Below are 14,661 nucleotides of genomic sequence, written 5' to 3'. Positions count from 1 at the left end.
CCAGGAGATTCGCATGTGAAGTGTTGCCTCACCTAGAAGGACTGTTTGGGGCCCAGAATGAAAGTGGGGGAAGAGGTGAATGAACAGATGTAGCACTTTGGCACTTGTACGGATTAGTGGGGATGAGTGGACAAAAGAATTGTGGAAGGAGTGATTTCTGCCGAAAGCGGAGGTCTGGGCAGATGGACGTAAAGATATGTTTGGTGGTAGGAGCACTTTAGAGATAGTGGAGATTGTGGAGGATGACGTGTTGAATGTGGAAGCTCATGGGTTGGTAGGTAAGGACAAGAGAAGCTCTACTACTGTTAAGGCGGCTGGAAGTTGGGGTGAGCACGGATGTTCAGGAAATGGAGATTTGCGGGAGATTATTGGAGGAAGGGAAATCCTGTTCCTTGAAGAAGGGGTCATCTCTTAATGTCCTGGAAAGGAAGGCTGCATCTAATGTAGTAAATATTGTTTTCTATTTACAACATTCCAAAGGTTATCAGTTTTGGATACTTAGACAAACAAAGGTATTGTTGAAAATAATTTTTAGCTACAGCTGAGAGTAATAATGGATGTAATAGTATTTCCAGCATTATTTTTATGTAAGATTTCCCGCAGTTACAGTGTTCTTTTCTCAGTTCCAGCATTTTTTCTCCCTCATTTCTGCCTACATTCATGACCTATTTGCATCTTCTCCAGACAGATCATCTGTTGGTAGCAATACTTGTGTATCAAAAAAATTATCTTGTCAAAAATGTTTTGGAATGTTTTTGCTTGTAAAGATCTTGGCAAACATTCAACAACACAATCACACTGACAGTTTCAACAGCTTGTGAATCTGGTTGAGATGGTGGGTCCTCTGTGATGGCGCGGACTCACCATCTGCAAAGTGGTTCTGAAGGTCCTTTGTGACAGTCCATGTACTGCACTAACCACTGTTGTATGGAGTGAGCTTCTGGCAGAGGAGGGAGTCATCAACTTGGGGCAATGGAGTCTCAGTTCTGATAACTCTAGCACTGGTTAGCATTCTTATTTCAATGCCATGGAGTTTATGAATGACATTCTCTAACTTGCATTTCTCTGTAATGAATGTATGCTTAAAAATTGTATATCTTGTGCATGAAATAGTTGACTAGTTGAGCATTAGGTACTCTTTAATCCCAGAATCAGGATTAATATCACCAGTATATGTTGTGAAATTTTCTGTTATGCAGCAGCAGTACATTGTAATACATAATAAAAAATAAAATTACGGAAATTATCTATATATTACAAAAGTTAAATTAAATACATAGCTCCAAAAGAGTAAAAAATAGTGAGGTTGTGTTCATAAGTTCAATGTCCATTCAGAAATCTGATGGCAGAGGCGAAGAAGCTATTCCTGAATCATAGAGTGTGTGCCTTCAGGGTCCTGTCACTCTTCCCTGAAGGTAGCAATGAGAAGAGGGCATGTCCTGGGTGATGGGGGTCCTTAATGATGAATGTCTCCTTTTTGAGGTTTTGGCCCTTGAAGATGTCCTGGATGCTGGGGAGACTAGTGCCTGTGATGAAGCTGATGAAGCTGAGTTTATTTTGGTCCTTTGTGGTATCTCCCTCATACCACACACTGATACAGCCAGTTAGAGTGCTCTCCATGGTACATTTGTAGAAATTTGAGGGTGTCTTTGGTGACATACCAGATCTCCTCAAACTCCTAATGAAATAAAGCTGTTGCTGTGACTTCTTTGTAACTGTATTGATATGTTGGGCCCAGGTTAGGGGCTCAGAGCTGTTGACACACAAGATCTTGAAATTGCTCACTCTTTTGGCTACTGGTCCCTCGATGAGGACTGTGCCACTACTCAATCATCTGAAATTCTGCCAACGCTAGTTGTCAGCAGATTATAGATGGGTAGACGCCATCATTTATAGATGGTATCTACACATTTTCCCTTATCCTTGTGGACTAGTATCCAGTTTGCAATTTATTGAGCAGCTGCAACTTGCCTTCCACCTTTGTTAGAGATCAGTATAGATCAGTATAAATCAGTAGTTAATTATTATTTAAAGCTCTGGTGGTGATTAAGTGATAAATGTTTATCAAAAGAGATTTTAATTAGTTATTCTTTCATTCATAGCTTTCAAGTGGAAACCCAATGTATGAAACGTACTACAGGCAGGTGAGCACCTTTACTTTTGTCATCGATCTGTTGTTGAAGCTACCTTACGCTATGACAAAAATGCAATGTCTGAAGTACTGTGGTCTTAAATTTGTTGCACCATGTGATTGCATAGTATAGGAGGAGGTCATTTGGTATATGCATCTAACTAAAACCCATTCTGCTTTTTATTTTTGTATGCTGTCTTTCCTTCAGATGTGTTTATGCAGTTTCCTTTTGAACGTTACAATTGACTTTCAACTTAGATTAAATTTAGATTACTTCCAACCTGTTCACAAGTCACAGTCCAAAACAAAACAAAAATTATTTTCAATTTGCTATTATTGTTTCAGTTTGTGTCCTGCATGTACCAAACAGTTTGCCATTGGAAATTGATTCACAATTTGAATAATAAATAGGTCTTTTGGCCTGGTATGCTTTGATTGAGAGTATGGCTGATCTTCTTCCTTATGGCCATTTTCTCAAGCTATCTGCCATTGATTGGATGAATATACCAAAGTCTATTATCATATTTTCAGAGACCACAATGACTGGGTCTCCATAGCAAATATATTTGTATATCAGGAAAGCATTTTGTAAATAGTATTCAGGTGCAGTCACCAAGGTTGTTTACAATTACATCAAGACTTCCTTCCTGTTGTATTCAAATTTTCTTGTAATAAAGATTAACCTACTATTTCTCCTCTGAGTTGTCAGTAGCACCTGCCCATTGGCCTTCAATAACTTGTGCACAAACATACTTTGATCACCTTGAACATCACCACCATCCAATATCTCATCATTTAACAAATAAGTAAAATTTCAATAATCCTTACCCAACTACTTGGAAATCTCAATGGTCTGGTATTTGGTTCCCCATCCATTCACCAGGGCCCAAGTTCTCTTGTTCTCTTTCTTCTCACCAGGGCCCCAGTTCCTGCATTCCTCATTAACTTTCCTGGATCCCAGTTCCCACATTACTATTAATGTTTTGTCATCAGCTCTTATGCTGTTAATGATGGACAAGTCCATGTTTTAGTCATTACCTCATCTATTTATGCTGATCTTCCTTGTAATACTTTGCCTAAATAAAAGAACCCTTCCATCACACTCCTTCATTGCAAGTGTTTCTAGTTGTTGTTTACCATACTGCTATATGTCCTTTAGTTTTGCCTTTGGTGCTTTTTACCCAAGTCCTCCCTGGTCTTACCTGCAATGTTCCCTCTAATTTGTAGGACAAGAGTGTGCACTGTATTTCTAAATGGAAGTAAACCTGAAACATTTCTAAGGATAATAAGCTACCAAGTCCAGTTTGTTGTTCATTGCTTGAAATGGTCATTAAGCCATTCCACTTTAAATGAACTAACAGTTCTTTTGCTCTTCATGCCTTTGCTTCTTTGGAATTTGACATGGCGAATCAAAAGTTTCTTCAATGAAAGCAGTATAAATAAGCTGGTTTTAAAATCTGCAGAAAAATCATTGGAAAATCCATGTTGTCAACACTGTTTGTGTCAGAACTTGGGAAAATAAATGTGATTGTGTATGATTGTGAAATGTACTTAACATGCCAGCCAGTTAAAGGGTGACAACCTTTTGTGCACAGTTTAAATTCCTTTGTGTGCTAGTAGCAACGATGTGTGTGCACACATGTGCCCGCACCTTAGAGGGAGCATTGCATAACTCACATCTTTTTTCCTAGACATGTATGAGAAATTTTACCTTGTTCTTTCTTATTTTAGCCTTCAGCCTTTTCTTATTCATTATGCTGGATTCTTCTTCCCAACCCACCTGGTTACTTAACTAGTAGTCTTGTATTTGTGCCTTTAAAAGGAAATAACTTGCAGATATTTGGTGATTCTCAATGGAAATTTATCACCTACAAATAGCATTAAAATAATGACCTTGTCATTTCATTTATCTATTGCTCAGAGACATTTGGGTAGCACTCTTCTCCTTCTTTAAATAGTGCCATGAAATTTTAAAAAATCCCCAACTTAGAAGGGATAGCTCCTCCATTGGTGCAGCAATCACTTTGCAGTGTGTGAATTGCCAGCTTATGGAGGGTATGTGCTTAAGTCCCTGTAGCTGGACCTGGAGCCACATCCTTCAGACTTGGCTGAGTGCTTCTACTGAGTCAAGGGTGAAACTTAAATTCACTTTAAAAATGTGTATTTATTAATGTGTTGGTGATGAAACTTTAATCAACTCCTGACTGAGAAACAATTTGGATCTGCTCCATTTTGCTTACCGGAACAACAGGTCCACAGCAGATGCCATCTCATTGGCCCTTCACTTAACCCTGGAATATCTGGACAGCAAAGATGCAAACGTTAGGCTACAACAGGGTGCTCTTTATCAAGTACAACTCAGCATTCAATACTATCATCCCCTCAAAACTATTCAATAAACTTCAAGACCTTGGCCTCAATATCTCCTTGTGCAATTGGATTCTTGATTTCCTTACTTGAAGACGCCAGTCAGTTTGAATTGGCAATTACATCTCCTCCAATATTTCCATATCCATCAAGGCACTATGCTTAACCCCCTGCTTTACACTTATGACTGTGTGCCTGAGCACAGCTCCAATGCCATATTCAAGTTTGCTGACATCACCACTGTCATAGGTAAAATCAAAGGTGGTGACGAATCAGCATATAGGAGAGAGATTGAAAATTTAGCTGAAGGTGCCATACCAAAAACCTCTTACTTAATGTCAGCAAGACCAAGGAACTGATTATTGACTTTAAGAAGAGGAAACCAGAGGTTCATGAACCAGTCCTCATAAGAGGATCAGAGGTGGAGAGGGTCAGCAACTTTAAATTCCTCCGTGTTATCATTTTCAGGACCTGTCCTGGGCCCAGCACACAAGGCCAATTACAAAGAAGGCATGGCATCGCCTCTACTTTTTTAGGAGTTTGCAAAGATTCAATATGATATCTGAAACTTTGACACACTCCTATAGATATGTAGTAGAGAGTATATTGACTTGCTGTGATACAGCCTGGTAAGAAAACACCAAGCAACACAGGCAAAATGTTGGAGGAACTCAGCAGATCACGCAGCATTTATGGAAAAAAGTACAGTTGATGTTTTGGGCTGAGACCCTTTGACAGGAAACACTGATGCTCTTGAATGGAAAATGCTACAAAAAATAGTGGATATGGTCCAGTCCATCAGGGGTAAAGTCCTCCCCACTATTGAGCACACCATTTCAGGAAAGCAGTGTTCATTATTAGGGACTCCCATCACCCAGATCATGCTCTCTTATTGCTGCTGTCAGGAAGAAGGTACAGGAGCCTCATAACTCACACCACCAGATTCAAGAGCAGTTATTACCCCTCGGCATCAGGCTCTTGAACCTAAGGGATAACTTCACTCTGTTTCACTTGCCCTATCATTGAAATGTTCTCACATTTAAAGTCTCTTTATTTCATGTTCTATCTTGTGTTCTATCTCTGTCTCCCACAACATATGGGCTCACTTTCAAGGACTCTTCAACTCATGTTCTTGATAGTTACTGCTTTGTTATTTATTATTTTTCTTTCTTTCTTTATGTATTGCACAGTTGTCTTTTGCACACTGATCGAACACCCAAGGTGCGTTCTTTCATTGGTTCTATTACGGTTATTGTTCTTATGAATATCCTGTCAGGACCCAGAGGCTTATCCACTTTTATATTCTTTAAAAGTGCCAGTACTTCCTCTTCTTTAATCATCATAGTTTCCATAACTAACCTACTTTTTTCTCTTACCTTACACAATTCAATATCCTTCTCCTTAGTGAATACAGAAGAAAAGAAATTGTTCAAAACCTCCCCCATCTCTTTTGGCTCCACTCATAGCTGTCCACTCTGATTCTCTAAGGGACCAATTTTATCCCTCACTATCCTTTTGCTATTAATATAACTGTAGAAACCCTTTGGATTTATTTTCACCTTACTTGCCAAAACAACCTCATATCTTTTAACTTTTCTAATTTCTTTCTTAAGATTCTTTTTACATTCTTTATATTCCTCGAGCACCTCATTTACTCCATGCTGCCTATATTTATTGTAGATCTCTCTCTTTTTCTGAACCAAGTTTCCAATATCCCGTGAAAACCATGGCTCTCGCAAACTTTTAACCTTTCCTTTCAACCTAACAGGAACATAAAGATTCTGTACTCTCAAAATTTCACCTTTAAATGACCACCATTTCTCTATTACATCCTTCCTATAAAACAATTTGTCCCAATCCACTCCTTCTAAATCCTTTAGCATCTCCTCAAAGTTAGCCTTTCTCCAATCAAAAATCTCAACCCTGGGGCCAGTCCTATCCTTCTCCATAATTATATTGAAACTAACGGCATTAATAATCACCGGAAAGTATTCTTAGAGATGGTATATATAATTGTCTGGATAGTCAGGGTCTGATTAGGAACAGTCAGCATTGATTTGTGCATGGAAGGTCATGTTTGACAAATCTTATTGAATTTTTTGAAGAGATTACTAGGAAAGTTGACAAGGGTAAAGCAGTGGATGTTGTCTATAAGGACTTCAGTAAGGCCTTTGACAAGGTTCCACACGGAAGGTTAGTTAGGAAGGTTCAATTGTTAGGTATTAATATTGAAGTAGTAAAATGGATTCAACAGTGGCTGGATGGGAGATGCCAGAGAGTAGTGGTGGATAACAGTTTGTCAGGTTGGAGGCCGGTGACTAGTGGTGTGCCTCAGGGATCTGTACTGGGTCCAATGTTGTTTGTCATATACATTAATGATCTGGATGATGGGGTGGTAAATTGGATTAGTAAGTATGCAGATGATACTAAGATAGATGGCATTGTGGATAATGAAGTAGGTTTTCAAAGCTTGCAGAGAGATTTAAGCCAGTTAGAAGAGTGGGCTGAAAGATGGCAGATGGAGTTTAATGCTGCTAAGTGTGAGGTGCTACATTTTGGTAGGACTAATCAAAATAGGACGTAAATGGTCTGTAGTATATGTAGTGTGTAGGCCTCTGTTAGTCTCGATAGACCATGGATTTGCACCTTGGAAACTTTCCAGGGCACAAGCCTGGGCAAGGTTTTATTTTTACGGAAGACCCGCAGTTGCCTAAGCTGCAAGTCTCCCCTCTCCACGCCACCAATGTTGTCCAAGGGAAAGGCATTAGGACCCAGAACAATGTGTAGCTAAGTGTCTTGCTCAAGGACACACACGCAAGCCTCAGCCAAGGCTCGAACTAGCAACCTGCAGATAACTAGACGAACACCTTAACCACTTGGTCACACGCTAACACGTAAATGGAAGGGCATTGAGGAATGCAGTAGAAAAGAGTGATCTAGGAGTAGTGGTGCATAGTTCCCTGAAGGTGGAATCTCATGTGGATAGGGTGGTGAAGAAAGCTTTTGGTATGCTGGCCTCTATAAATCAGAGCATTGAGTATAGGAGTTGAGATGTAATGTTAAAATTGTACAAGGCATTGGTAAGGCCAAATTTGAAGTATTGTGTACAGTTCTGGTCACCGAATTATAAGAAAGATGTCAACAAAATAGAAAGAGTACAGAGAAGATTTACTAGAATGTTACCTGGGTTTCAGCATCTAAGTTACAGAGAAAGGTTGAACAAGTTAGGTTTTTATTCTTTGGACCGTAGAAGATTGAGGGGGGACTTGATAGAGGTATTTAAAATAATGAGGGGGATAGATAGAGTTGGCGTGGATAGGCTTTTTCCATTGAAAGTAGGGGAGATTCAAACAACTGGACATGAGTTGAGGGTTAAGGGGCAAAAGTTTAGGGATAACACGAAGGGGAACTTCTTTACTCAGAGAGTAGTAGCTGTGTGGAATGAGCTTCCAGTAGAAATGGTACAGCAGGTTCAATATTGTCATTAAAAAAAATTGGATAGGTATATGGACAGGAAAGGAATGGAGGGTTATGGGCTGAGTGCAGGTCGGTGGGACTAGGTGAGAGTAAGCCTTCGGCACGGACTAGAAGGGCTGAGGTGGCCTGTTTCCATGCAGTAATTGTTATATGGTTATTAAGGATTTATTGAGTATGCCCACAAGAAAATGAATCTCAAGGTTGTATATGGTGACATGTATGTACTTTGATAATAAATTTACTTTTATCTCAAAATAAATTTTGAGTTTGAACTTTGTATTCTGATTTTTTTTGTTTAACTTGACAGGTTACCTGGAGACAAATAATATTTGACTAACACATGACTGATGCATACTGATATGTGCTGAATGGTCTTGTTTTGTTTAGGTGGATCCAGCTCATACAGGAAAAGTTGGGCCCAATGAAGCAGCACTGTTTCTGAAGAAATCTAGACTGTCTGATGCTATCTTAGGAAAGGTAATTACTTGCCAAAAAAGACTCTCTGCCCCTGTAAAGTATTAAAACAATAAATGGAGCATTTAAGATGCTTTCATATGCTAATTTAGATACTCTTGAAAAATTATGTATAGTGGGTCTTCAACATGACAATGTTATAACTCACCTTTAAACATAGTTTTGAATTTATGTCCAGTGTTGACAATTTAATGATGGGGCTTTATTTGTATTATGATATATAAAAACCCAGCAGAAGCTGGTTAAGACTCTATACAGAGGCAAGAATGTTAACATTTTATTTGGCTTGTCTTTACATGCATTGAGTTGGTAAAGGTTGTTCCAGCTTATCTGGGAGAATAGAACAACATTAAGAGTTCTGAAAAGGAACTACCAACATTCAACTATTTGCATTGAAGACAAGTCCTAGGTGTGTGGGCTTTATTAAAATACTGTTGCATCTGCTAATATGCTCCATCATTGGACTCCATGTGATGTCTAGTGGCAGTGCCCAGTTTTGCTGAGATTCTCTAGATTTACCCTGTGAAACACCCATCTCATACTATGCTGATCTGAAATGGCTTGAAATTAATTGAATTTGGATTCTGTACTGTGGTAGGGGAAAGAAGAATTTTAAAAGTAATTATTTCAGTTTTAAGCAACTTCACATTTCTAATGAGCTTGTTGATAGTTTTAGAATTGCCCTGATTTTAGAGATGTATGAACTTCTGCAACAGTTGGTCACAAGAACAAAGTCCTGTACCTGGAGCTTTTGCCTCATGCTTGTCAACAGCATTTAGGAAAGAGGCCTTTTATCAAAGTGAGTAAGGGAGTGGGGAAAAGTTTAAGGCAGTAAATTATAGATGAAGACCTGTGTAACTGAAAATATGGCCAATAATTGTAGGGCAAGCAAGTCACAGATGTTTTATTATGTGCACTGCAGAAATTTCAGAGTTCTTAATATTTCTCCAGTGACTAATATCCCACTTTTCTCCATTGGTACCTCTTGGTCAAAATGGTAGCTTCGGCAGTATTCTTTTGCACTAATGCGAGTGTTATTTCTATGCCATCAATGATCCAAATCCTGCAGATGCAAATTGATGGATATTTCTGTCCAAAGCATCCCTATTTTATCTGTTTAAGTAGCTTATCAATGTATGGAAAATATGGAAACGCTAATGCCCTTGAATGAAAAATCCTACAAAAGGTAGTGGATATGACCCAGTCAATCATGGGTAAAGCCCTCTCCACTATTGAGCACATATACACAGAGTGCTGTCACAGGAAACCAGCATCCATCATCAAGGACCCCTACCACCCAGGCCATGTTCTTTTCATGCTGCTGCCTTCAGGAAGAAGCTACAGAATCCTCAGGACCTAGAACATCAGGTTTCTGAACAGTTATTACCCCTCAAAAATCAAGCTCTTTAACAAGAGCCCTTCGTTGACCTGTTCCCACAACTTATGGACTCACTTTCAAGAACTCTTTATCTCATGCTGTCGATATTTATTTCTTACCTATTGAACAATATCAAATATTTTTTCTTTTGCATTTGCATGGTTTATTATCATTTGCACATTAGTTGTTTGTCTGTTCTGTTGGATGCTGTCATTCATTGATTCTGTTGTGTTTCTTGGATTTACTGTGTATGCCTGCAAGTAAACAAATCTCAGCTTTGTTTATGGTGACATATACAGTACTATGCAGAAGTCTTAGGCAGCCTAGATAAAGGGCTGGAGAAGAGGAATTTGATAGGAGAGGAGAGTAGTCCATAGGAGAAAGGGAAGGAGAAGGGGACCCAGGGGAGGTGATAGGCAGATGAGGAGAGGTAAGAGGCCAGAGTGGGGAGGAGGAGAGAATTTTTTTTCCCAGAAGGAGAAATCAATGTTCATGCTATCAGGTTGGAGGCTACACAGTTGGAATATAATGTGTTGCTTCTTCATTCTGGGAGTGGCCGCAGTACAATGTGTTGGAATGGGAATTAAAATTTTTGGCTACCGGAGAGTTCCGCTTTTGGCGGATGGAGCAGAGATTCTTGATGAAGTAGGACTGACACTTTTACGATGGGTCTCACCAATGTAGAGAAGGCCGCATTGGGAGCACCAAACACAATAGACGACCCTGGCAGATTCATAGGTGAAGTGCTGCCTCACCTGAAAAATTGTTTGAGACCCTGATTTGATGAGCGGCAGGAAATGAATGGGCAGGTATAGCACATAGTCTGCTTGTAGGGATACATATTGGGAGGGAGATTAGTAGGGAGGGATGAATGGACAAGGGAATCATAGAGGGAGTGATCTCAGTGGATGGGGTGGGGAGGTAAAGATGTGTTTAGAGTTGGCAGAAGTTGCGGCGGATGAAGTTTTGGATACGGAAGCTCATGGGGTGATAGTTAAGGACAAGTGGAATTGGAGGAGATGTGGGTGAGGGCAGCATTAATGTTGGAGGATCCTGTTCTTTGAAGAAGGAGGGCATCTCTGATGTCCTGGAAAGGAAGCTACATCCTAGGAACAGATGCGGTAGAGATGATTGAATTAAGAAAAGGAGATATTTTTGCAGGAGATAAGGTGGGAAGAAATGTAGTCAAGATAACCATGGGAATTGGTAGGTTTATAAAAGATGTTGGTTGACAGTTTTGTCTCCAGAGATGGAGACAGATTGAGAAACTGGATGGCGGTGTCAGAAATGGACCAAGTGAATTTAAGGACAGGGTGGAAGTTAAAGGCAAAGTTGATGAAATTGACATGCTCAGCCTGGGTGCATGAAGTAGCACTGATGTAGTTATCAATGTAGGAGTGGAAATATTGGGGTGTGTTACCAGTGAAAATTGGAACATTGTTTGTTCTATGTAACCCACAAAGAGGCAGGCACAGCTGGGGTCCATGCGGGTGCTCATGGTTACCCTTCGAGTCTGGAGAAAGTGGGAGGAGCTGAAACAATAATTGTTGAGGGTGAGGACCAGTTCTGCCAGATGGTGGTGGTGGAGGGGAATTGGTTCTTTTATTGAGAAACAAACAGAGAGCTTTGAGGCCTTATTGATGGGAGAAAGAAATGTATAGGGACTGAGCATCCACGGTGAAAGCAAGACCGTCATAGCCAGGGAGTTGAAAGTTACTGAGGAGATAGAGAACATGAGAAATGTCGTGAATGTAGGTGGGAAGGGACTGAACCAAGAATGCAATCAAGGCATGAGGACATGAGTTCAGTGGGGAAGGAGCAGGCAGAAACAAAAGGTCTACCTGGACAGTCAGCGTTTGTGGATCTTGGGTAGGAGGTAGAAGCCAGCAGTGTGGGATAAGTAAACTATGAATTTGGTGACAGTGGATGGGAATTCTTCAGAGTTGATGAGAGCAGTGATACTGTTGGAAACAGTTTTCTGATCATCCGGAATGGGGTCCTCTTCAATGGGTAAGTACGAGGAGGTGCCTTAAAAGTTGCTGTGTGGCCTCAGCAATATAGAGGTCAGTGTGCTACACTACAACTGCACCATTTTGTCTGTGGGTTTGATGATAAGGTTGGGATAGGTGTGGAGAGGGTGGATGCCAGTGTGTTCAGAGGGGACAAATTCAGGGAAGAGAGAGAAATGCTGAGTCGAGCCACTTGATATTTTGTCGGCAGCTTGAGATGAAAAGATCTAGAGCAAGCAGAACACCAGAGCAGGGGGTCTAAGAAGAGGAGGGTTGAGGACAGGAAGGTGGTCATCAGTGTGGGGTGTAGTATTCTTGTGAAAGAAGTGGGCTTGGAGTTGGAGCTGACAGAAGAAGAGCTCAGTGTCATGGCAGGCGTGGAAGTCACTGAGGTGTGGGCGAGGAGGTACAAAGGTAAGGCTTGCTGAGGACAGATTATTTTGCCTCGGGAGGTCAGAGGGAATGATAAAAAATATGTCAAGGATTAGAGCTGGGATCAGAGGGGGAAAGAGAGGGGAAGAGAGTTGGGGTGTTCAGAGAAGGTGGGGTGGAAGAAAGATGGAGGCTTCAAGGACCCAAGAGGTGACAGTGAAGCCTGAGAGAAACCGGGTGAGGGAAGGAGACCCTGGGAGCTCAGTGGTGGCGAGTAATGTCTTGGCCCACAGGTGCTGGTGGTCAAAGTCCAGGCTGGACTTGTAGCTGGAGGCATTGGGGGTCTTAAGAATGGCATTGGCAGCAGTGGAATCCAGATTCTGGATCTTCTCAGGGTTGATGGAGCCGGGATTGGCGACAATAGTGTCACCAGTCCCGAGCTGTTGGAGTTGGCAAGATCTGTGGTCTTGGGTGTCCGTGGAATTGAGGGCTGAATGGGAGGCAGCAGGGATCATGGCCTGGCAGGATCCAGGCCATCAAAATCGGAGTTGAAGATGGCAGGATTCATGGTCAAGAGAACGGTGATCTTCTGATCCTTACTGGATACGAGGAGGGTGAAGGACCAGTGGTTGAAGGCTTGAACCTGGTGGAGGATGAAATGTCAGAGAAGTGCATGACACATGGAGGAGATAGAAGCCTGGAGGTTGTGGCGGAGTCTGAAATAGCCACCAGGTATCCACATAGTGGAGAGGGTGGTGGTAGAATTTGGAGGGACAAGCAGCGAGAGGAGCAGTCAGTCGAACAAAAATTCCTGGGATCCTTGGTGGGTCCAAACCAAGAGACCTGAAAATGGATCTGGAAGCCATGTGGAAAGAGATGGTGGTGAAGACAAGTTCCCAGGAATGATATATGGCTGTGGTAGTGAACTTGGATGAATATGTGGTAGAAGTGTTGGAAGGCAGTAGAGATCACGGGGAGCAGTGAGAGAGGGTTTCACTGAACTTCTGTCGAAGAGAAGATTTTAAACTTCAGGGTTGGCATCCCTTGGAGAGACTTTGCAGTGGAGCAGCAAATCAGAAACATGAAAAATTCTGTAGTTGCTGAAAATCAAAAGCAATGCACGCAGAATTCTGGAGGAACTCAGCAGGTCAGGCAGTATCTATGGAAATGAATACACAGATGATGTTTTGAGCCAAGACCCTTCTTCAGGACTGAAAAGGAAGATGAAGACACCAGAATAAAAAGGTGGGAAGAGGAAAAGGAGGATAACTCAAAGGTGATAGGTGAAAGTAAAGTTGGTTGGAAAGATAAAGGGTTTGGAGAAGAAGGAATCTGATAGGAGAGGAGAGTGGACCATTGGATAAAGGGAATGAGGAGAAGAATCATGGAGAAGTGAGAGGCAGGTGAAGAGGGGCAAGATGCCGGAGAAGGGAATTTTTTTTATTCCAGAAAAAGAAATCGATTTTCATGCCATCAGGTTGGAGGCTACCCAGATGGAATATGAGGCGTTGATCAACCATTCTGTTGGTGGCTTTATCTTGGCACATGAGTAGGCCATGAACTGACATGCTGGAACTGCAATGGGAATTAAAATGTTTAGCCAGTGGGAAATTTCGCTTTTAGTGGATGGAGTGTAAGTGCTCAATGAAGCGGTCCCAACACTTCTACAACAGGTGTCACCAGTGTAGCAGAGGTGAAGGAACTGAGAAAAGGGAATACCAAATTAAAAGGTGAGGATGTGACAGAAATGACAGCTTAACCTTCAAACCATCAATTCTTACACCATGGCAAGAGTGAGCATAGCAACAAGACACAAGGTGGTCATCCTGCATCAGCAAGGTGTCTCCCAAGCAGAAATTTTGCAGCAGACAGAAATTTCAAGATATGCTGTATAAGACCTTCTGAAGAAGCAAAAAGAAACAGGCAAGATTGAGGACCAGAAATGCAGTGGTCAGCCACAGAAAATGTATCCCTTCTAAGTAGGAAGAAGTCCAGCACTACTATCAGCTCTGAACTTACAGAAACCATTGGAACCTAAGTACACCCCTCTATAGTCTGGGGAAGTCTGATCAGAACTGGTCTTCATGGAAGTGTTGCTGCCAAAAAGCTATTCTTCCGAAGTGGAAATAAAGCCAAGAGACTCGTCTATGCACAGAAACACAGGGATTAGGATGCTGAACAATGGCAGCAGGTGCTCTGGAATGGCGAGTCAAAATTTGAAATTTTTGGCTCAAACAGGAGGCAGTTTTTCTGTAGAAGAACTGGAGAACACTACATGGATGAGTATCTTCAGCCAACAGTAAAGCATGACAGAGGTTCCCTGCAGGTTTTAGGCTGCATTTCTGCAAATGGAGTGGTTATCTGGTCGGAATTAATGGAATCCTTAATCCTGAAAAGTACAAGCAGATTCTCGTCCATCACACAATACCATCATCAGGGAGGCGTCTGAACAG

General features: G+C 41.3%; 1 protein-coding gene across 6 annotated transcripts in view; it reads left to right on the top strand.

Moving 5' to 3' along the window:
* Positions 1-14,661, top strand: part of eps15l1a (epidermal growth factor receptor pathway substrate 15-like 1a) — a 487,464-nt gene that overhangs the window by 67,009 nt on the left and 405,794 nt on the right. For all 6 annotated transcript variants that reach the window (XM_073068849.1, XM_073068851.1, XM_073068850.1 and 3 more), the window contains 2 exons: positions 2,103-2,144; positions 8,363-8,452. In XM_073068849.1, the coding sequence (XP_072924950.1) occupies positions 2,103-2,144; positions 8,363-8,452 (132 nt within the window). The remainder of the gene's footprint in view (positions 1-2,102; positions 2,145-8,362; positions 8,453-14,661) is intronic.

The sequence above is a fragment of the Hemitrygon akajei genome, chromosome 16 (assembly GCF_048418815.1).
Source record: "Hemitrygon akajei chromosome 16, sHemAka1.3, whole genome shotgun sequence".
Lineage (NCBI taxonomy): Eukaryota > Metazoa > Chordata > Chondrichthyes > Myliobatiformes > Dasyatidae > Hemitrygon > Hemitrygon akajei.
The sequence above is the reverse complement of the archived record's forward strand: the minus strand, read 5'-3'. Positions and strand labels throughout refer to the sequence as shown.